The sequence below is a fragment of the Haemorhous mexicanus genome, chromosome 2, assembly GCF_027477595.1.
Source record: "Haemorhous mexicanus isolate bHaeMex1 chromosome 2, bHaeMex1.pri, whole genome shotgun sequence".
NCBI classification, from domain to species: domain Eukaryota; kingdom Metazoa; phylum Chordata; class Aves; order Passeriformes; family Fringillidae; genus Haemorhous; species Haemorhous mexicanus.
Window position 1 is genome coordinate 83,756,313 of NC_082342.1, and position 22,702 is coordinate 83,779,014.

The window sequence follows — 22,702 nt, forward strand, 5'->3', positions numbered from 1 at the left end:
TTTCGCCACTCCAACAGATGGACAAAATTGTTAGCATGCCAAAGAAATAGAGTAGTACTTGCTTATTTTTCTTTTAAGCTGGAAAAAAATACAGTGTTTCTACACAAACCCAAAAAGCGTTGCTCAGATGGTCCCTCTTTAGGAGTACATGAAGTCTGAAAGTTGAGGGGATTCAATAAAATACCTATGTAAACCATAAGCAAGCCATGAGAACTCCTCCATTTAGACTGCTAGACTTGAGTACAAGCATTTCTAGGGCGAGGATGCATACACAGTGTTTTATAGTGTAGAATTGACTGATCCTAAATTTACGAGCAACACATTGACAGTGGACTTAAATATTAATCTTATTTCAAGAGACCTTATTTTCTGGTGTCCTAAATCCACAGGCCAATGAACACAAACGCCTTAGAAGTGAAGCACATGAAGAAAATGCTACATTTAAACCTCCAAGCTTAGCTTTATTGTAAAATCTAACAATATCCAAACCAACAATATCCAAAGCAAATACTATCAATTCAGACACTTAGGCGTTCAGCATTTCCTTCTTCCTACCCAGCTGAACAACTTAAGAGACAGCCAGGTGACAGCTTGGAGCAGTTTATGGAGCCACCATCTTCAGGTGAAACACAGCAACTGAATCTGTAAAAGTATCTACTCCTCTGAAGGTTGAAGCAAAATAAGTTATATTGAGCTCCTGCAGGAAGTTTTAATTTTTAAATGAAAAGGATCACAAACATTCATATATTCCATTAATGTGCCTTGTCTGTGGGGATGATGTCTTAGAACTAAACTGCTACAAATATTCTTCTAATCAAGCTCTAAGAGTTCCCTGCTCATGAATTGCTAAGCAAAGGGGGAAGAATTATCTAGTCTTAAAAGATTGCATAAGAATCCACTGTTAGAATTAAATTAAGCCCAAGATCTCCTTGTGTATCTCCACATGTACATACTACTGCAGTTCAGCTCAGTGTTTCACTTAATAATGATATTACAGTAGGAAATGTCATTCCTAAACATATCCAGCCATCTCAAACTCATTACCTAGAGGCCACAATGAAGGAAGCATCTATCCCCTGAATTACAACAGCTTGGAGAAGTGAAAGTTAGCATTAATTCTACCAGAAAAAAGGTCATTGTGTTTCCTCAGCCAACTAAAATCATAAAATTGTTAGGTTCTTCACTTACAACTATTCCCTCCCAATGTGTTCAAATATGAACGGTAGGGCACACAGCTGAAAAATCAGGACTCACAGGTTTAACAATAGTAAATATCTCTTGACCAATAGCACTATAGCTAACAAATTCCTCATATCTTAGCAATGATCTCTTTCACACAGGAGACTTGAATGTTTCCAATCTGTAGGAAAACTTCCATAATATAAACCTCCAATATTCAACAAACTCATCACTACTTTGCATGCTTTATTAAATTAGCAATGAACTAGTAGATGATTTATTGACATCTACAGAGAACAAAACAAAACAGAAACACACAATCAGAACAAGGTAATTTTTAGATGTCACAGCATATGAGCAAAGAGCTGATCCCGTATTTAATATCTGCACCAATATTATTCACATGGACCAAGTCATGAACTCCTCATTTTACCTCATTCAGAGATTGCCAATGCAGATGGCAAATACATGCAACTGGATCACTGTCAAAACTGAAGACAAAGGAAGGCAAAAAATGAACACTACAGCAGTTTTAAATTGCCTTATGAATTCCCAGAGAAGCTGCATTAAAATTCAACAAAGTTAATAACCCACAATTCCCTTCAGAACATACCTAAACAGTTGTCAGCTCTTGCTGTCTCCAAAGCCTATGCAGTGGATTTGTCCCCACAGTTGTGTTTAAAACAGCAGGACAGAATGAGAACAACAGATTAGTTCCTTGCAATTATAAATGTTATCCTTTCAAAGATGCTAACTTCAAAAATGGTATACTGGGAAAAAGTAACAGAATTGTAGAACTTCAGTAAGACATAATTATAGCCCACATATTAAATGCCTATACTTAAAAAAAAAAAAAAAAAGCTTCAGATTCTGGCTAAAAGAAACTGTCTACCCAAAAATCCACTGAAACCACAAATAAATCAGATAAACAAGCTGCAGTATATCTTCAGCTTTACAAAAACCATTCTTTCCTTTGGAAGTTTTCCAGCCTGACACTGATATTTTTCTGATCTCTTGACTGTTTTCACTATTACATATACTTTCACCACAGCACTTCCAAATCCTCCTCAGACATTTCATGAGTTCCTACTCCTACGCAGAAAAAAAAATTATAAATCTTTATATTCATTTTCTCAAATGAAAAGAAGCACTAACCAGTCTCCCACATACAATTTTGACCCCTTTTCTTTAAAGAATGACAATTCATTAACTGTGTCTAAACTATTGAAACATATACAGATTTTTTCAATTGAGTCATACACAAATTTCACATAGCCTTGCTGAAAGAATTGTCAGGTTCTCTATTAAAAACTTGGATAATCTGTCTGCTAATAGCATTGGGATGCTGCTGGTAGCCAAATAATATAAGTTATTGACCCAACCATATCAGTAGCATCACATCAGGCTTTTCAATGTTTGTTTTACTCAGATGCTCACTTAAAGTTCATGAAACAAAAACAAACTGGCATCAAACATGTTTTGGTAACCATATTCAAAAGACAATAAAGACAATACAAATGCAGTCTACAAATCTTGATGGTCTTAAGAGCTGGCCCCTCTTTTAAGTGCTCCAAAAGAGTCACACTACAATGTGTCTATTCATAACAATTAAACAACAAGAAAGAAATCAACCTTCGATGATTCTTCTCCCAATCTTTGTAAAAATGTGGTGAGCTAAGCTCTATACAAATGTGACAGCCAAATCCAGGAACAAAGACACACACAGCTGACCTACAGTTTAGGGCCATGCTTGCCTTTAATATACAAAAAGCCCAGCAGGACAAAAGGAAAAGGGATGTTGGTACAATACACTTTTGTGTAGGATCACCATCAAGCATCTCTATTTAATTAGGAACATAAACCTGATACCTGAGGGTTTTTTTAAGTTGTTATGCTAAATGTTTGGTTGTTTTGCTAAAAACCCCTGAGGGCTTTTTGGGTGTTTTTTCCTTCTCTTTCTCACAAACAAAGTCTATTTCACAAAGATAAATTACCTTCTTGGTCTGACCTAGAAAATGATGCAATAACAGCTCTTAACTTGATCTAGAACTAGCAACATGTATTGGCAATATCACAGACATTCTGGATCTTGAGGATTTGACACCAGAAGTACAACATTCTAAAAGAAGAAAAAGTACTTTTCCTCTGCTGCTTAGGAGACATTGTCTAAGCCTGCTTTTTAAATTCTATGTGCATATTTTTAAAATACATGTTCTTATATTCACAGTGAGACTAGCTTCCATTTGGGATTCACTCCCTCAATCTATACAGAATCAAACTCAGCTAAAGTCAGATAAAAGTTCTTTACTCCTTATTTAATGTATCATTTGAAAGCACCTAGAAGAACCGTTCACAAAAGAAGAAAATTCATACCAAGGGTAAAACTTTTAATTTTCTTTGCAAACCCACTGAAGAGTCATATTCTACCACAGCCACTTCCTCATATTTGGTTACTTTTTCCTAAAACCTTTCATACAAAGAATCCCAGGAACAGCTCAGTTTGGAAGGGGCCTCCAGAGATCACCAGGTGCAATCTTTGCAGGAAAGGGAGCCTCAACAAGATCACCTAAAACCCTGTCCAAATGCATCTTGAAAACCTCCAGTCATGGGGACTCTGCCACATCTCTGGGGAGACTGTTGCAGTGATTGACTGTTCTTGCCGTAGAAAAATTCTTCCTTACATCAGAGTGAAACCTTTCCCAGTGCAACTGCACCCATTGCCCCTTGTCTTTGTCACGTAGCTTCTTGTGAAAAGAGAGCCTCCCTTCTCTTTGCAGCTGCCCTTTCCAACACAGACATGGCCCTTTCCTACACAAGCACTCATGTTCAAACAGCTGCAGGTTGGACAAACCTCCCCCCTCCACAACGGAAAAAAAAAAAATATAATAAGGGCAGCAAATAAAACTGCTTTTGGTCTTTGGTGGGGTTCACCTAGAGGACAGATGGACACAATGGTGAGCAGGACTGTTGTTTGGAGGGACTATGACAAGCTGGAGGGCTGGGCCTCATGAAAATCAAACAGAACAACATGCAAAAATTAAGGCCTGGGCAGGAGCTCTGCAGAAAAAGGTCTGAAATGCCTGGGTGATAAGCTCCTGGCTGATGAGTCAGTAGTGTGCCCTGCAGCAATCAAGATGAAAGACTCAAGTATGTATCCTGGATACAAATTCTTGTGTACAGAGGAAGTCTAAACTTCTTCAAGAAGTTGCTGACAGAAAAGCAGGCAGTGAAGGTGACAGTAAACATTGGAAACTGACCTGAAAGACAATGCTGGCAGACTGTAATCTTCCTTGGCAAAATTGCTTAAAAGACATCTGCTCCCCTATTATGTAATGCCCAAAAAAAATCAGTAAGGGCTGCTTAGTATCTTGTCTTTGCAACATTTTTCCTTCTTCTGTATCAATGACACAAATTTCAGTCCAAGAATATTATTACATTAACACTGATTTCTAAAAGCTATTAAAAACTGGCCTTCACAAGTTGAAGAATATCCTTAAACAGAACATGCATCCTTAATCATTCCCAAGATGTTCACTACAGCAAAATAATTAGAGGGTCCTATATAACTGGTCATCCTAAGAATTTGGCTCTTGAGTTCTTCAGGCAAAGATTATTACCCCTGCCATAAAAGCCTACCTGTGTACCAGAGACACTGGAAAACAGATAAGGCAGTATTTTGACTGGTCTATCTTACTCTGCCACTAACAGAAGAAACATCATAAGCACAATCATATCCAGTAAAACAGGTGAGAAAAGAATAAGCAAACAAGTAAGAACCCAAGGCCAATTTTCATCAAGAAATCATTAGCTCAGTTGAAAGAAATGAATCCTACTCAAAAGGAAGAAAAAATATATCCGAAGTAAACAGGAACCATCGTAAGTAACATCTGAAGTGGCAAGATGAACTTATTATATCAGCAACAGAAATATGTACAATAGTTGCAAAGAATGTAAACTGAAGCAGCAGGAGCTGTTCACAGCATCTCAGAGCTCACTGTGGACTAAGTAACTCCCCTCAGCCCACACTGAGGTCTCTGTGATGCCATAACTATGCTGTTAAGCCAGATCACAAGGTCAGCTGAGGTGCCCCTAAATACCCTGCCAGCTCTGGTTAATCATTACAGGCCATGCCTATGGAACCACAGAAAGCTCTTCCCAACACAGCTCCTTGTGGCTTCACCAAACGAGTCCCACATTTCATGTGGCAGAGCACCTTGAGATACCAGACTGCATGTCCTGCAAAGCTTTCCACAGCCATGAGCTCCTGCTCTCTTGTGTGCTTGTTTAACAGAGCCTCCAAGATAATTTCTCCACAACTGTATTTGAACTGCCAACCTGCATTCAGATCAAACAATACCAGAGATCCGGAAGCTCACTTGAAAAAACATCTACCAAGGAATTGTTCATGTTAAACACAGCTGTCTTACAAAAACTGTGAGTAACACTATATTCAGCATTATATGCCAGCAGTTGCATATTGCAGGAATCCAGAAGGCTTAGTCATAGGAATAATTCTTTGCAATTCATTAAAAATACAAATAATGTTCTGAAAAGCTGATTCCCATTTAAGACATCCCAACATAATGGCATAAAGAGTAGTAAAATATTTAAGCATACACATTTGTAGGTTTGATTTATTTCTAAAATACTTATTGAAATACTTCATTAAACTTCTAAACAGTAAAACATTTAGCAAATAAGCCTATCACAAAGTGGACTTTGCTTAAATTAAATTCAGTGTTTAACAAGAATTATGGACAGCAACGTTTTCAGAATTTGTAACAATAAAAAGCTGCTAAAGCGGGCTTTTAAAAAAATATATATTTTGTGAGAATAAACAAATCAATCTAACATGTTAAATTTTCTACACTTCACTGAAATGTACAAATGCTGAAAATATACACAATAGGAAACTAAAGGGGCAAAGAGAATGCTTACTCTCTTTAAAAGCTTTGCAGTAGCCAAGGAATGACAACAAGAAGAACAGGGCACACAGTAGGTCTGCTCTGCCAACAATCCCAGCAACCTTAAAAAAAAAAAAAAATAGTTTCAAATTATCAGATTTTTATTCTTAGAAAACCTGTAGCAAAGGAACACATAGAAAGTAAAATATAGAATAGAACTGTATCACTTTTTTTCTTTAACTGGATGTAGTGGATTAGTTATATCCAGTGTTTTTAGATGCATCCTATTTTTTATTGGGGATTGCTTAGTATCAACTACATAAATGGTTTGGCTTTGGTTTATGAAAATTTTAGTTTATGGGACTTCTTTTTAAGAAACAAAGGAGGATTTCATTGCATAAAATTTAGACTCTACACAATTCCATCTGTTTTTTGAATCAAATTGCATTTCAGCAGAATACTTAGAAAACCTCAAACTACAAACCAGTTTGGGTTGGAAGCGACTTTAAATATCATCTCCTTCCAACCCTTCTGCCTTTCACTAGACCAGGTTTCTCAGAGCTCCATCCAACCTGGCCATGAACACTTCCAAGGATGGAGCATCTACAACTTTTCTGGGCAACCTGTGCCATTGCCTCACCACCCTCACACTGGAGAATTTCCTCCTAATAGCTAATCTAAATCTACTTTCTTTCAATTGAAGCCATTACATGGTTTGGAAGCCAAACATCCTGAACCACAATTAAATTGGCAGCTCTGCTGAAACACAAATCAAAACTGTTCACTTTCAGAAGACAAGCCAGCCTTCAAATTGCAATCTGAACACTCAGAATGGAAAAATACTTGCAGATTCAGGGAAAAAAAAAAGAAAAAAGATTTCCCCCTCTGGCAGTCTTTCCTGTTGTATTAATTGACTGTATTAGAGCTACCTCCAACTGCATCTTGAAACAGAAGTTGTACTAATGCAAAAGAAAATGAGAAGTACGTCCTGGGACCTCTGTACTCAAAATCTGTGACAACCTATTTAAATCAAGTGAAATCTCAGGGCTATCTGTGTGCTGTGGGTCAAGCCCCTAAACTGTATTTACAATAACTTGTTGAGACAGAACAAGACACTTTTGGATCTTCAATTCTCAATTTCACAAGTGTCAGGATAACACCACAAATGTCTTTGTGAAAATCATGACATGAAGCTGGTAGGGGATTGCATAAGCCCTGATGTTGAAACCTCACTAGAACGTACACCCAGAGTAAAGATCATGGAAATACCCCTTATTTTTCAGTCTACCTCTGCTTCCTGCAGTGCTGAGTTCCATGTTTTCAGGAGATGTACAGAAGCAGGGCAGAACAGCTACAGGTTTTCTTTTTAAATTCATTTTTTGTGATTTCAGGGACAAAAGCAGAAACTTCAGTTCTCCTATAGCATACCAGTTGTCCCATTTTGTGTGTGGAACAGAAAGAGGAAAGTAAAAAGGAAATGGGCATTGTTTGTGTCAGGGAAACATGATGGAGCAACTATTTCCAAATAACATCAGAGAAAGAGAAATGTAGAGGCATAAGAGTATGACTGATTCCACTGCAGAGACTCTCTCCCACTTTTACCCTCAGCTTTACTTAAGCACTGTGAAAGTAGAAACTGTTGGACTCCTAAATTCAGTACAGAAGAACTTCTTGATTTATCTACAGCTGTGCACCTAACTTCTCTGCTGCTCCTTCTTCTATCATACAAAGGAATTATGAGAATTAACTCAATAGCTGTAGAGTCCTTTGAAAGGTGAAAATAATGAAGTGTCATTCTGCTTCAGGAGCCGTTCTTCCTAATGAAATAAAAGTTAAGGTGAGCTGACACAATTTCGAAAATAAATGTCCACTTGTACAGCAAAGAGATTAAGAGGCTAATAATGCACATGGCCTCAGATGATTCCAACAGCAAAATGTTACCTAAAATGCAAGGTAAGTCATATACATTCTGGAAAGAAAGCAAATAAAGAAAAAACAAACCAGTTTTAAATTAGTATCGGATATATTCTTATGTCCATGATTCATTTAGCATTTCATCACTGAAGTGTTACAAAGAATAGGCCTTTTTTAAAGTAGAGAACTATGGCACAAGAGTATTTACTTGTAGGTAGAAAAATTATAGTGTTTTCCTTACATAGGTACTGAAAGCATTACACCTTTCAACTTCTGTTTTACATGACAGTTTGTTTCGCTGTATCAACCAAAAACCCAAAGCAGCAAACAGACGGATTCTTCACAACTTTATGTCAAAATATGTCATCTCATTTCAAAGCCAGCATGTCAGATACTTAAAACTCACAGGTTTAAAATCATAAGGAATGCTTTTTAAGAGATGCTGCCAGGCACACACTCATTCTAGACCTGTAGCAGTACAAATGACTTCTTCACTGGAGCAAGATTTATTATTCACCATGTAAATCATTAGAGGCTTTTGTTCATTCCTGAATTTTAGAAGAGGCCTGATATATAAGCGTGCTACTTTTTTTCCCTCTTCTTCCACTGCTTGCCTGAAACATTTGCAAGTCTTCAAATATGCAAGGAGACCACATCACTTGTAATTTATTTGACATGACAAAAGGCTTATTAATATTCTCATGCTGATTTAAATACATTTTTAGAGTCAAATGGAATGCAGAATAAATTTATGGATATTGATAAAGGGGTCAATAGTGGGTCTACTACAAAGTTAAGACTCAAGTGAGATTTCTCTTTACATGTCAGAACATCAAAAGCACGGAAGACTTGTTTTACTTTACTCTGACACTTAAAACTGGTTTTGGAGAGCAAATATGAGGGGCCCTTCTGACACAGTGCATTCTCACAAAGAAGTTATTGTGCAGGCGAGTGAACACCAGAGAATGATTGTCAAGATGTTTTAGCCACACTGCCAGAAAAGGTGGCAGATTACTAATGCATAACTTTGCACCATCTCTAGGTCTTCAATGCATGCAAGGTCTCCAGTCAGCTGAGGGCACAGCTTTCAATAACTTTTTCCCCACCAACCGTGTGCAGAGCAAATGCAAGAAGCCAAAACCACGGCATATTGTGAATAAGTGAAAAATCATATTCACATATGTAGAATGTGCACTGTAGGATTCACTGTTCATTGCTAGGACAAAATCAAAATCTTTCTTTACTTTTTTTTTCTGTACTTATAGTACTTTTTCTGTATCTCAGACCTTCCAAATTCTAACAAAATCTCCAAAATATTTCCCCTATTGTGACAATTTTATATTTGATTTATTCATTATCACAAGGTCAGGAGATCAGTGACGACATTCAGCAAGCCCACTAGCATAAGACCTTAAGATTTTCTTAACTACAGGCACAAAAGAGCTTTTTAAGAACACCATCTTCGCCTCACAGAATTCCCACACAAGGACTTTGTGTTTTGGTCAGATATTTTAACTGATTGCTATACATGTGCCATGCTTTTATTCTGCATCTTTACATCTTTGCTTTTGCCAGCACTATTAAAATTACTGTCAAATTTGTGTCCTCTATGTACATAACTACAGACGGCGATTAAAAAAAAACCTCTTTAATCTTCTCCTTCATATTAAAAATATAAACCCAGTTTGATCTCTAACGAAACAGGATGATTTCCAGCCCTTTAATCACTTTCATGGCTCTTCTGAGCACTCTCCAATTTTTCCAGTGCTGTCTTTGCAGCATGGATGCAAAACTGAATGAAGTATTCTACTAGTCACATGCAAAGTTCATAGAGTGCCCCATCTCCGATTTTAAAGCTCTTTGCTTTTTTTTACCAATGCAAATGGAAATGAACAGTAATTAGAGAAATCCAGGATGTAGGGAAATTCTGTAGCATAGAGCTATCCTCCTTGAGTTATTGTACTTGAATGATTTGTGTTCTTTAATAAGGTCTAGCTCGGTGGAATTACAAGCCTTGGATGTACTAACCATAATATTTGATTGTTCTATTAAGACATGTGCCGAGAGAAGTGTTAAGAATATATAAAAGCAATCTGCAGAGTATAAGGCTATGCCAGAATTAATTAGTCAAGATGGTCAAGAACTTCTAAAATAAAAATCTCTGGAGATAATGATTCAATACTTACACACTCGGTGTGCACTGGATGTACAGCAAAGAGCAAAGCAGCAAGAAGAGAGGACTTGGGAGCCAGGTTTAGCCGTCTTCCTTTATTGCTGAATTGCAATCCACCCAATAATATGGAGAACACATCGACCATCAACACTGAGATAGTGCAATGCAGTATTATGTTGATGACATGGAAACCAACAGGGTAGAAGCCTCCAGCAAAAAGGTAATTGATTCTATATAGAAGCAAAAATATTAAGGGTAGGAATTACAGCAATGGTTAGAAAAATACAAATAGAAAAACTAAACAACTCCCCAGCAGACACGGTTGCACACAAAAATAAAGCAGATGTCTGAGTACAGCTGGCGTTACCATTTATCCACCACAAGACAGAAACAATATCCCACTCTTCAGGCCAAGTATTCTTTGGGAATATCACATAGATACAGTATCTATCCTCTCCGAACACATAGTTTAGCACCATTGTTTTAATCTTCTAGTTACTTAGAACTGGCTTTTGGTCAACAACGTAACTTCAGTGTTGCAACACAGGAGTATCCTAGGGATAAATAACCCAGCCCACTGAGGGATGTCCATAGGATTAAGAGCAGCCAACTTGATGAAATTTTGTTAAATAAATCCACACTGTGAGGAAACCATTATGTACTGGGACTATGATTTCCACTGACATACTCTCAGCAAGAGGCCCTAGCATGTGGGTACAATCAGTATCCCCCCAGAAAACAGTCAGCACATCTTGGTAACTGATTTGTGAGACTGGTTAGAGAGATGCTTCATACAAGTATTAGAATCAGAAGGAAGTGTAAGTGAAAATTCAGTCAAAATCCCCACTCAAGATAAGAACTCTGCAGTAAAATGGAGGCTGAGAAGAAAAAGGGGAAATATTGTGCTATTATCCATATGCTTTTATCATTAGGTAAGATACACAGAAACTTAGAACAGGGGATTTTACACAGTTCTTTTGGTCAATGTGCATCTGGCATAAATGAAACCTATTAAAAAACTTTACCTATTATAAATATGATGCACATAAAGGTTGGAGCTTAGGGAAATTAAGGAAACCCATTTCTTTCTTTGAAAATAGCATTTTATAGACCATCTCCACAGGCTCATCTATATTTTCAGATATTGTAATGATTGTATCCCAGTTCACTCTTTAAACAAACCAGAGTGTTATTAGAGATGGAATATACCAGAGAGAAAAGGGAAAAAAAAAAAAGGGAAGCATGTTCTGTGTAATGCACTGAAAAATTTAATAGGTTATATGTTTAGGACTCTGACATGTTCAGTTGCTTATTTTTCTTGATGAAAACATGAAGAAAGCCCAATAGACAGTGAAACCCACAGTGCTAGGTACTTAAAACACTGCCACCACTCAAGGGTCAAAGTTTTTGCTTGAATATGAGGACTAAGAGTGGGAATACTTCTGCACTTAGTCCATGGCTTGGAATGGGCAGAACAAGCACCAAGTCCCCAGTGACACCATTCAGTCACAAGGGGAAAATAAATTAAGACCGAGTCGTCGAATATTCTCTGCATTACTGTGCCAGATTGCTACATGGTCTACTGTTTGCTCAAATCTTTGTGCAAAAAAACATGAGCTATGCATCTACAAAAGTAATCCTCTTAAACCTTTAGTTATTTGACGAAACCAGCAAGTTACATATAGGCAGACATTTCACTAGATTCTCAGACACTTGATTTAGAATACTGGAGTGAAGAGGTGGGGGAAGACTATAGAGTGTACTGATGGAAAAAGGCCACAGTACTGTGATGCTATTTATAAAATAAACAACTTGACCGGTCAGCAGGAAAGCACAGAACAAAAACTACAATAGCAATGTAAGTGGCAGCATGGCTAAGTGAAGGGAACATACACCTCCTAGTTCCTTGATGATGTGACATACTAAACCACACCACCCCTAGTACCTAGTACCAGGTATAGAAGACCATCTAGACAAAATCTCTGAAAAGTAGATACAAATACATAATGTCAAAATGATGAATATTTTGTGAAAGAAACCATTGGAAAATTAAAACACCATTTGAGACTAAGGTAGTGAACTCAAAATTGGTATTCTGGAAAGGTATCCAACTACCCTCCAGCTACTCTGTTCTTGCCTTTTTTGTTGCCTCCCCCCTAAATTCAATTGAGTCAATATCGGTTAAAAAATATTCAGACCTCAAGCAAAAATACAAGTCTCACCTGAAAGTTAGGACAGTTAGCGGTCGATATGACTTATGACTGGTATTGCTGCTGAGTTTGCTACCCCAAAAGTCATGATACCACAGGTCACCAAGTGGGGTTTCTGCCCTGAGGTCCTAAAAGAAAACAAATTATTAGATCCTTAAATTTTTTTCTTTGTTCAAAGCAGCTAAACTACAAACAAATTCTAACTAATACAAGCTCACACTAAGATGGGCATAGCAGGAGTTTTGTTGGCTCACTACTGACATCTGACCCACAGTACCTAAGTTTGCAATGAAGGTCAGATCTTGAATACCTGTCATTGTAAAGGTCATGATCCTGGATTCTGTAAGTAGGCATAACTACATGAAATTTAGACCTATATTTGCATCAGTTTATTATCTGGTCAATAGCTGAAACACATAAACCTCCTTACCTCATAATTTTGTAAAAAGCCTTTGATTTTAGGTGTAGGTTATCTTGCTAAGGCCAACTACAAACTGCTGCAAAATAGCCACTTTTTACCAGTGCAGTAGCATAACTACTAACAAAAGCATGAAATCAAGGAGACTAAAGGTAGGAAACAACAATTACTTCTTTTTGAAGCCTTGCTTTGCACAGGACTATTCAAATAGTTGAGATTGTTTTAACAATACATGAAATCAAAAATCAACATCTCTATATACTGGTCCTAAAGATTAAAAGACAGAAAGGTAATGAATTATCTTAATTTGGGGTGCAAAAGGGGCTTATAAAAAAACACTGCAAAGAAAAATTCTTGCTTGCTTGTTCTACCCTTTTATCTCAAAGCCATGCTGATAAGGAAAAATCCAAATAATGTAGGCTATTAAATGGGAAGCATACACTTTGGAGGGAAAATAAGGATCTTGCTAGCATCTGCCTCAGTTTTCTATGAGGACAAGCTTGGAAGTTCAAACTAACATATACTTGCCCTTCTTCTGCTTCCTTAGTGCAATTAAATACCAATTAATGCTACAGCAAGGTACATGCAGGTTAAAGACACTTGAGACAGAACCTAAGAACAAAACTGTACTAGCCTAAGAACAAAACTGTACTAGTCAGTACAATTCTTGCAACCAACAAGCGGAAAACCCTAGCCCCACCTTCTGTCTTGAAATTATTTGAGACCAATGAACCAAAGGAGGTGAACAAGACACCATAAACACAAGTAAGTAGACAAACAGGCTTGCTAGCCCCATGAAAGGTCTTACAAACCCTAGTGCCCCTCTCTCATTATTCCTACAACTCCATCTACTTACAAGATTCCCACATTGCTATTCCCTTGGTTTCATTCATTCCAGTTCCTCTCCAATGCTGCTACCACCTCACTTGCTTCTACACTATCTTGAGCATTCCTGTGGTCTCCAGTACCTTCCATCTCACCCTTAGTCCATGCCTTATTTTTGGCTTGCATGTACTCCCAAATTACAGCCAAATTGCTGGACCTTGATGACTGGCTGCTGCTAAACTGAACTCAAAATAACTAATTTTTTCTTGCTTCTTCAACAAGAATATTCTTAACATATTCTGACATCCATCAAAAAATATAAATTCATCCATCCAAAATATAAGCTCATCCATCCAAAAATATAAATTAAAAAAAAATCCAAGAAGAGATTTCTTTCTATCATTTGATCAAATTTGGCCAGTATTAGTCAAATGAACGGAAGCATTCTCTAATAGGACACTAATCAATACACAGAAGAGAGAGCAGGGCAAAACTGGAGTCTGAAAGAACCTAGACAGCAGCAGTCAATTAAGGCACTCACCAGGAAATTCTTAAGAAATCAGGACTCACAGGGAATCCTACTTGGGCTTAAGAATTAGCAAGGTGAAAAATTTCTTCATGCTCTCACAGATGTTTCTACTACCAAGTAATAGCTGGAAATTTCTTTCTTCTCCCAGGACCGCAATTTTAGCCTTAGGCATCTAAATTCCTGCTCCACTCCTCATCAGTATGCAAAACCCCAAAGGTCATAATTTGACTCTCAGAGCAGGAACACACTCAACCAGCAGCTCACTAAATCGATACAGCCAGCTCTTCTGGGGCAAGCTGGGACAGGGATGCACACCAACACCTACTGAAGCCTTTGTACTCCGCAGGGGACAGTTGCCAGAGGGTGGTGTGGCCCTCAGACTGTTTTTTTAACCAGCAGCACTGCTCCTTATGTACATATAGTCTATGAAAGGCATACTTTTATAAATGTTAGCAATGGAAAAGAAAAGTACGTCTTCCATGTCACAGATGGTCTTCAATAACTTGAGATGGGAGATGTACAAGGCTTGATTTCCCATTCTGCTATAATCAGCCTTCTTTTGTCTGCCATCGGAAGAAGGCAGGAAAAGCTGAATGCATGGAATTACTTAGTGATTAGATTACACTTCCTTATGACCTAAAAATCTTCAATCATGTCTCTTGCCCTTGTATGCAAGTTCTGTGAGAAAGTTTCTTACATCAATTTTCCTACTTAGTGAACTTACCCTAAAATAAGAAAGGTTTTCTTCAAGAGACACAGCTGTTTAAAAGCTACACATCATTTTCTCTTTAAAAACCAAAAGTAGCTATCAAGTAATCTCTAAATATTTGATTAGCAGCAGCTTACAGAGAGCAGAGATCAAGATTTGAAGAAAGGTCAGTTTTTCTATATAAAGGCTTATGGAAATGACAAACTGTGTCTGAAGCTCTGCTTAATCCAGCTGTTTGTCTTGCCAAGCTAGTAAATAAATAAAGACAAAAGCCACTGCTGTGTAACAGTTAAAATGCTGCTTAAAATGATAGGAAAGCATCTGGAAAACAGCCTTTAACTTTAATAAAATCTAATAATGGAGTGTTCCGTGTATCTTTTGCTAAAAAACAATAAAAGAAATTAAAGATTGGGATGATGGCAGCTATCAAATTAACAGAGGGCACTTTGTGGTACCCAAGAAAATACTACAGTAGCAATGCTCAGTAAATCTATAAAACTACTTCAACTGCTGTCTTCCCTATTAAAAAGAAATAAAATATGCTATGCTTTGTATAATAAACTGTGCCATTTCTAGATAATCTCCCTCCCCATTAAACTGGTAAACTCATTGTCTCTGCATTTTTCTTGTGGATTTTGAATTTCCATACATCCACATGACCCCTGTATTAAAATGATATTGTCACAAAATCCTCATTTAATTTCTAGGGAATAATAGAGGATTTTGATGTGAGAAACAGCCTCCCAGTTTTTCAAACATACAGACTACCTACGAATTAATTTATTTAAGCAGTTGTTTGAATTTCTCAGCATTGCCAACAGCTAGAATCTTGGTGCAAATTATTAGGTTGCATAGATAAACTGAAATATTTTTAGAGTAAAGACTGAAAGAAATGGAGAGAGATCACAAGCATGGAAATTGCCAAAACAACCTGCTTTGTTTCAACATCAGTCTTTTGTTCATTCTTTCTGGAAATGAAAATATTATAAACATGTCCCAAATAAAACTTCACAGAATGAAACATTACCAGGAGCTGTGCAATCTAAAATACAATTCTACTTTTAAAAAAACCCAAAACAACAATGCTGTAGGTTCTTATTTTGTCTACAGTATTCTCTTGAAAGCTTTGAGATTTATTTCCATGTTGACAGATGTATTTTCCCACCATACATCTATAACTGAAGGTATGATGACTTACACACACATAATACAAGCTTGTCTAAGGAAACAGTAATTCTGCATGATTCTAAAAGGCACATTGTGATAAGTTGCCTCTATATCTTGTGCAAGGAAAAAAAAAAAAGTGAATTGTGTTCTTCCAGCAGTATGAGTCTCCAGATTATCCTCTTTGTAACTCCATGGCTTCAGGAAGACAGAACCAACAGATGAATGTGATTATTTTTACCCTGTGCTTTTTTTTCTAAATGCTTAACAAGTACCTTCCAGAGCAGCACAAAAGCTGTAACACCAATACCCATCCATGGGCATGGGCTCACTGCTACATGTGATCCTTGAAGTGTCTCAGCAATTGAAGACACTCCACTCCTCTAAGTCAAAAGAATCTCAGTTAGAGGTTTGTTTGAATCACATGTTAACTTCTAAGCATTTCAAGGTCTGTTCATTGCATGTATGGCTAGCTTTAAAATGGAACACAAGAATACTCCACCTCTATCTCAAAAATGTCACAGGAACTTTAACTGGTGAAGGAGGGAAAAGGGAGCTTTGCTTGCTCCTGCAACATTTTTATGGTATAAACTGCACCTGAAAACCCCCTGCACCCTACATGATACCTTAATGATGCCTAATGTACCTGCAACCAGACTAAGTTTATTCACTGGTCTGATTCTGTGACCAGAGAAGTTCTGTGAAGATAATGAACAAAAATCTCCTATTAACATCCACGGGTACCAGAAAAGTTTACTGTACACTCTCACTGACATAGGAATGAGCATAAAATTAGACCTACTGGCAGTCTTGATGTACAGGTATCCTTAAATCAGGCTTAACTTGAAAAAAACACCCAATAAAACAAAATGGAAAAATGAAGTTAAACAAACCCCCAAGTAATACCCAAAGGAAGCTCTTTATTAGGCTGAAACTTTTGGGCCTATTTAGATCAACTGTTGCATTATTCCTTTTCCCATGACCATTTATGCCAAAGAGTGTAAGGAAAAGAAGAGAGACAAACCTTATTATTGATGATGGCTTCAGAATCATCAAAGACAAAATCTCCATCATAGCTGTTAGCAAAACAGAGGAAGGAAATTAATGCCACAACCATTTTAGCCCAGTATGATGGAAGGAAGAACCATGATACGTCATGGTCCAGATTAGGTTCCATTTGTGCCATTCTGTGAAATGCTGGTACCAAGTTGGGAGCTTCAGCATTATGCTGGTTGAAAATCTGGAAGAAACACATACAAGAGCATGGTTACAGCTCTAATTCACTAAAAAAGAATTTTAAAGGAAAGCTGTCTTGGGAGAGGAGATTAAGTTTCATATAACCTTATAGTTTTTTTCTCAGTGCCTCTCATAGTTACTGGAACACACCTAAACATAATTTTGTACTTCAAATGAGGAAGTAAAGGCAGAATTTATCATGGTTGGAGCACAGTGATAAATACAAGAAATTCTTAGATCTAAGGTAAAACTTTGGCACAGACAAATTCTAAAACCCAGAGCAAATCACTGTTTTTCTGTTTCTTACTGTTCTTTTCAAGCAATACAAACAGATGCATCAGAGGGACTGTGAAACATTTAAAAAGCTCTGCAGAAAATTATAAACATTATAATTTCCTTGCACATTTGAAAAGCAAACACTGTCAATTGCCAAAAGAGCTAAACTCCCTTCACTTAATCAGATTAAAGGACCTAGTCTTACACATTCCCCCATGCAAGGAATTCATACAAACATCACAGATAGACATATGGAGGTATCAGTTAATGGCCTAGGCCCTAAATCTCAGCAATTCCAGCAATGACACAGCAAGACCCATAGAATTGAGACAGGACTAGTGTTCAAGAGACCACTCAGCACACATCAAGTGCAGTTGAAGTTCCACTGCTGTATGGACTTGTGAGGTTGTTGAGGCAGATGAAAAAGACCCTGCAATCCAAGCACACTGAGTGATACATCAGTGTGGAGGTAACTAAGGCTGGAGGTTTACACCCATGAGCCACCTTTACTCGGATGGGTCTCTCTGGATGCTCCAGAGCCAGCCTTCTGACTTCTACTCTGCCTCCGCTTCTCGGGGGCTCAGACACTACTGTGAGTGGTCTTATTATCAGGTGGTGGTATAAACAGCAAGTGAAGGAAGCTATGAATGGAAAACTGTAGTAAAAGCCAGGCAGAATATGGATTTGTTATTTTGTAAGCCCAAAGAATGATAGGCACATATAGTAGCCTATCTTAAGTTTCTTCTTTTTTATTTGCTTATTAAATCAACTGTTGCACTCCTGAAAATATTGTGCTTAATACTTTCATACAGAAAAAATGATAATCTAGAAAAACAGCTCTAGTGCACCCCTGCAAACAATGCATTTAATGTCTTTGCACGGTCTAGGAAAAGAGCTCCAAGCATCTGGCTTCTGAAGCAGAGCTGACTATTAGAGCTGCTGCAGCAATTGCTTTGCTTTTTGCAGTACCTCATTCCGGTCCCCGCATATTCCCAATTTCTGCACACACACGTGCAAAAGGACAGGCAACACACCCTGCCACACCGGTGCCCCTCCTCGCTTTGGAGACCATATGGCGCGGCTCCCAAATTCAGATAAAATCAGTAACCCGGAGCTGTACAACCTGAGAGGCTGGAGCTCCCGGGCTGAGCAAAGCAGCTGCTTTAAGAGCAAAACGTTCTCTCGGAGTAGTTCACCCTTGTGCTCGTAGTTTGACGGAAACAAAGAGAGAAAGCGTGGCTGTTTACTGAGGGAAGTGCACGGCGTCGCTCCCAACAGCACGGATACAGCATCAACACGCACCACGCAATTAAAATATTTAATCTACTCAAAATTTATTTCCCCCTGAAAGTTTCTCCCATTACGCTTGCTCTATTTATCCGGCGCACAGCTACTGCCAGCCCTTTACCCCGCGGTCCAGGAGGCCGGTCCGTGGGGGTTCCCTTCCCCGGGCAGCGCGGTGCGGGCACCCACGAGGGACCGCCACCTCCCCGGGGCGGCGCACACGCCGCTGCCCGGCGGCCGGGGACAGGGCGGGCGCCTCCCCGCCGCCCTCCCCAGGGAAAGGCGAGCCCGAGCCGACCCGGAGAGCACCCGCCGCGCACCGCAGGCACCCCGCGGCGGGGCGGGCACGGTGCCTCCCGCCGAGGAGCGCCGCCGCCGCGGGGTGGCTCGCAACCAGGGTGGCGCTGGCCGTGCCCGGAGCCCCGCAAACTTGGGGGCGTCTCGGGCACCCGGCGGGCGGTCCCGGGGAAGGAGCCCGCCCGGGAAGGCGGCGGCAGCTTCGCGGTAAGGATCGAGGCTGGGAGGCAGGCGAGCCCCGCCGGGAGTTTGGAGGTGGCCCTGCCCCGCTCGCCGCTCCCCTTTTGTCCCAGCGCGACGGCTCCGCCGGAGGAGGTGGCCCGTCCCGTCCGGCCCTCACCCCCCGGGCCGGTCCCGCCAGCGGACGGGGCACTGGCGAGACCTCCGCTCGCTCCCCCGCGCGGCGTTACCTGCGAGGACACGGAGCCCGCGCGGCATCTCCCACCCGGGAGCGAAACTCTCCCGCCCGGCGAGCCCCGAGCCGGAGCGGCCGGCGGGGGAGGGGCCGCGGCGGCTGCGCCTCCGGGAACATCCCCGCAGCCCATTGGCCGCCTCCCTGCCCCGCCCCTCTATGGCCCCGCCCCCAGGGCAGCCCCGCCTGCCCATTGGCTGCGCCCAGGCTGACGCGCGGTGGGCGGGCCCGGCTGGGCGGAGCCGGGCGCTCACTCGGGGTGGGCGCGGGGCCGGTGCGGGTCGCTCCCCCTTCATCCCGAACTCCGCACACCGCGCACGGGCGGGGCCGGGTGGGCTCCCGCCGTCGCCTGTGCCGCGTTCCCTGTGCGTGCCCGCCTGCTCTGCCCCGGCGGTGGTCGTAGTCCCGCGCATCTGGCTGGGCGCGGGGTGGGGGGCAGCTCGGCAGAGCCGGGGAGAGCGGGGGCTGCCCGGCACGGGGGTGGGAGAACCGCGAGCACCGCGCCCCCCACTCCTCTCGCAAAGGCGAGGTTCCTGCGGCGGCGGGCGTGCGCGGAGCGAGAATCCCCCCGGGAAGAGGATACAGAGGTGGTGGGGCGGTGGTGGACATGGGTGTCGGGGTCTCGCCGCCTGGGACGGGTAGCGGGGTGAGCTGGCAGAGCGTTCCAGCCTTTCTGTAAGAGGCTCTCGTCCTGCTGGGGTTGATGTGGATGCTCTCCGCAGGACAGGTACTGTAAAGAGAAAAAGACTGTATCAGGTGCCGTTAATTCGTACGTTTAAACATCACCGCGATTTCCTTCGAAGAAAGTGTGATTAAGCATTGAACTGGTAGCGCCAAATGTTCGCAGAAGCTTCTCTAAAAAAACCCCATTAAAACCTTAATATGCTGAAATTGGATGAGAACTCCTGGCTCTGTGCCAGGAAGTGACATGCAATTTGGAGTGGGATTTTTAAGATGTTTGCATTATCAAGCGTCAAATTAACAAGGTTATTTCATGTCTCCTTTGAGGCTTTAACTCTCGAGTGGAAACACTGCTTTGGGAGGGCTTTAGTGGTTGCCACCTATAACTGTCTGCTGACACCTGCTTTGGAACATCTGCTCTGCAACACGGGCAGCTCAGCCGCGTGTGAGGTAGCAGCTGAGCCAGCACAATTGCCAGGCTCGTATATTATTCAGCTGTATATGTGGAGCTCCTGCTTTTAAGATGGAAGTCTGTAACTTGTGCCTGTTAAACAGCTACCACAAAGTGTCTGAGGTGCTTCTCGGTGGTGGAGCGGTGCAAAGCCGGCGACCTGCTGTCATCAAGCACGCAAAGCTCTGTGAACTGATTGCAGGCTTCTGGTCCCTGTGGTACAAGAACTGAAATAGACACGCAAAGACCTGCGAACCACTAAATTGAGCTTTGTACTTTAAAATGATCTTGTCTGTTCTGACTTTGTCTCTGGCTTAGTGATCTAAATGGGCACAATGAGGAAGCTTTGTGTTTCATAATTTGCCATTGTGAAACGGTAAAAGTGGAAGATGTCTTTATGGCTTTTGGGTCATTTTGCCTTATAAATACAAGGTAAACCATGAGATAATGGACAAAAGCGTGTTTTCAGGGTTTCTGCTTCTACAATCCAAAGCACTGAGATTTATATCACTTCCTAAAAATAGCTGATTTACTATATTATTTCATGATTGGGAAGTGCTGGCTCATGTTTCCTGAAATTTCCTTACTGTTTCAACTTCCACCTCCCAAACTACCACACATACATATTAACAAGTCAAATTCTTGTCAACAAGTATTCTCAAATTCAACAATCTTCCTGAGATTATTATGTGTATAGAATTTTTAATTAGTGTTTGTTAATGGAAGGGCCCTTCCTCAGAAGAGAGGGGCCCAATTTAGAAAGAAATTCCTTAGTTAGAAAAGGCAGTATATCATATATTCAGTCTTATCTTCTATAACTGCTAATGAAGTAAATAAAATTTCTGTTCATGCTTAAGTTTGCCCATATGTAAGAATTTATTTTAATTTAAGCATATGTAAATATATGTAAGGTTCTGTGAATCAAGGTTGAGATTTGCTTCACCAGACTCACTGTGACAATTGCCAGACTTGTTCTATTTGACTCACTTTCACATTTCTGTGTTTTGTTCCATAGCTAGTCTGACTGTATCACATTTGCTGGTGTATTTATTTGTACTAATGGCCCATTCAAATCACATACTCTTCCTAGTAGCTCCTTGCTCACTTTTCTTGGACGTCTGCACATCCTTGATCTGTGCTTTATAACTGGAATTTCATTTTTTTAGTGCATCTGCTGGTATCATCAGTTCTGGTCAAATATATATATTTCCACACAGCCAGATGCACAGATGGTATAAATCACCTCATCACCACTTATGTCAATACAATAATAGTGATTAACATTTCTGCATGAACTAGTTAACACAGGCAGAAGGCTCTGCTTCCCATTATTTTCCATTTAGGAATAACCATTTTTTTTCTTAGGGCTTTATTATTTTGCTTTTTATAATATGGCAGCTTTTATGACCTTCTGTTCTGCTTTAATTAACATGAAGAACTGCAGAGCAAATACCTGTTCTGGAGAGTTCCCTGGTTCCCTCAAAATCTGATTTAAATCAGCTACAGTTGCATAATTTATCTTCAGTCTGCTTCTTTGGAGGGTTATTATAGCATTTCAATTTGAAGCAGTTCCTAAATACAACACTTTTTTTCTTTTTTTTTTTGATCTGCAGTTTCTAGGAGGATTGTGTGTATGAAGTGAGTATCTCCTCGCTCTGTAGTTTTCTCAGCATGCTAAATTGATCTGCCTAAGTGGCTATTGCATCCTTATTTTTAGCAGCCTGCCATTGCAGATTTGCACAAAGGCCAGCCTTGCTCTTGTAAGAAGGGAGTGTGCAAAACCCGTCATATTTCAAGGGATCAACACTTGACAGTGTTACAGTGACTTTGCAGACAAAGGGATAAAATGTCAGGGGCTGTGGTGATGCAGGATTCAACCAAAACAGTTCAGAAGCTTAAAAAGGCTGTCAGTTGCTACCACAGTCATTTTTGGAACAGCTGTGTCTTCTCCACTGCCTGGATTTTGCCATCCTTGGCCACTGAGAGCCACAGCCACTGCTTGTTCCTGTAGGTAACCAGCTGGTCCCTACCTGTTCCCTA

At 40.3% G+C, this 22,702-nt stretch overlaps 1 protein-coding gene across 7 annotated transcripts in view; it reads right to left on the minus strand.

Moving 5' to 3' along the window:
• TMTC4 (transmembrane O-mannosyltransferase targeting cadherins 4) overlaps positions 1 to 19,648 on the minus strand; it is a 54,269-nt gene extending 34,621 nt beyond the window's left edge. For 5 of the 7 annotated variants that reach the window (XR_009485424.1, XR_009485423.1, XM_059839299.1 and 2 more), the window contains exons 1-5: positions 19,529 to 19,648; positions 17,050 to 17,265; positions 12,393 to 12,508; positions 10,184 to 10,400; positions 6,118 to 6,205 (exon numbers count right to left, since the gene is read on the minus strand). Coding sequence is in view for 5 of the 7 variants with exons in the window: in XM_059839299.1 (XP_059695282.1) it covers positions 6,118 to 6,205; positions 10,184 to 10,400; positions 12,393 to 12,508; positions 17,050 to 17,211 (583 nt within the window). In the remaining 2 variants the exon portion in view is untranslated. Of the gene's footprint in view, positions 1 to 1,792; positions 1,827 to 4,436; positions 5,681 to 6,117; positions 6,206 to 10,183; positions 10,401 to 12,392; positions 12,509 to 17,049; positions 17,281 to 19,528 lie in introns of those variants that run through there. The other 2 variants (XM_059839296.1, XM_059839300.1) reach the window with 2 other exon arrangements.
• Between the last annotated feature and the right edge of the window lie 3,054 nt (positions 19,649 to 22,702).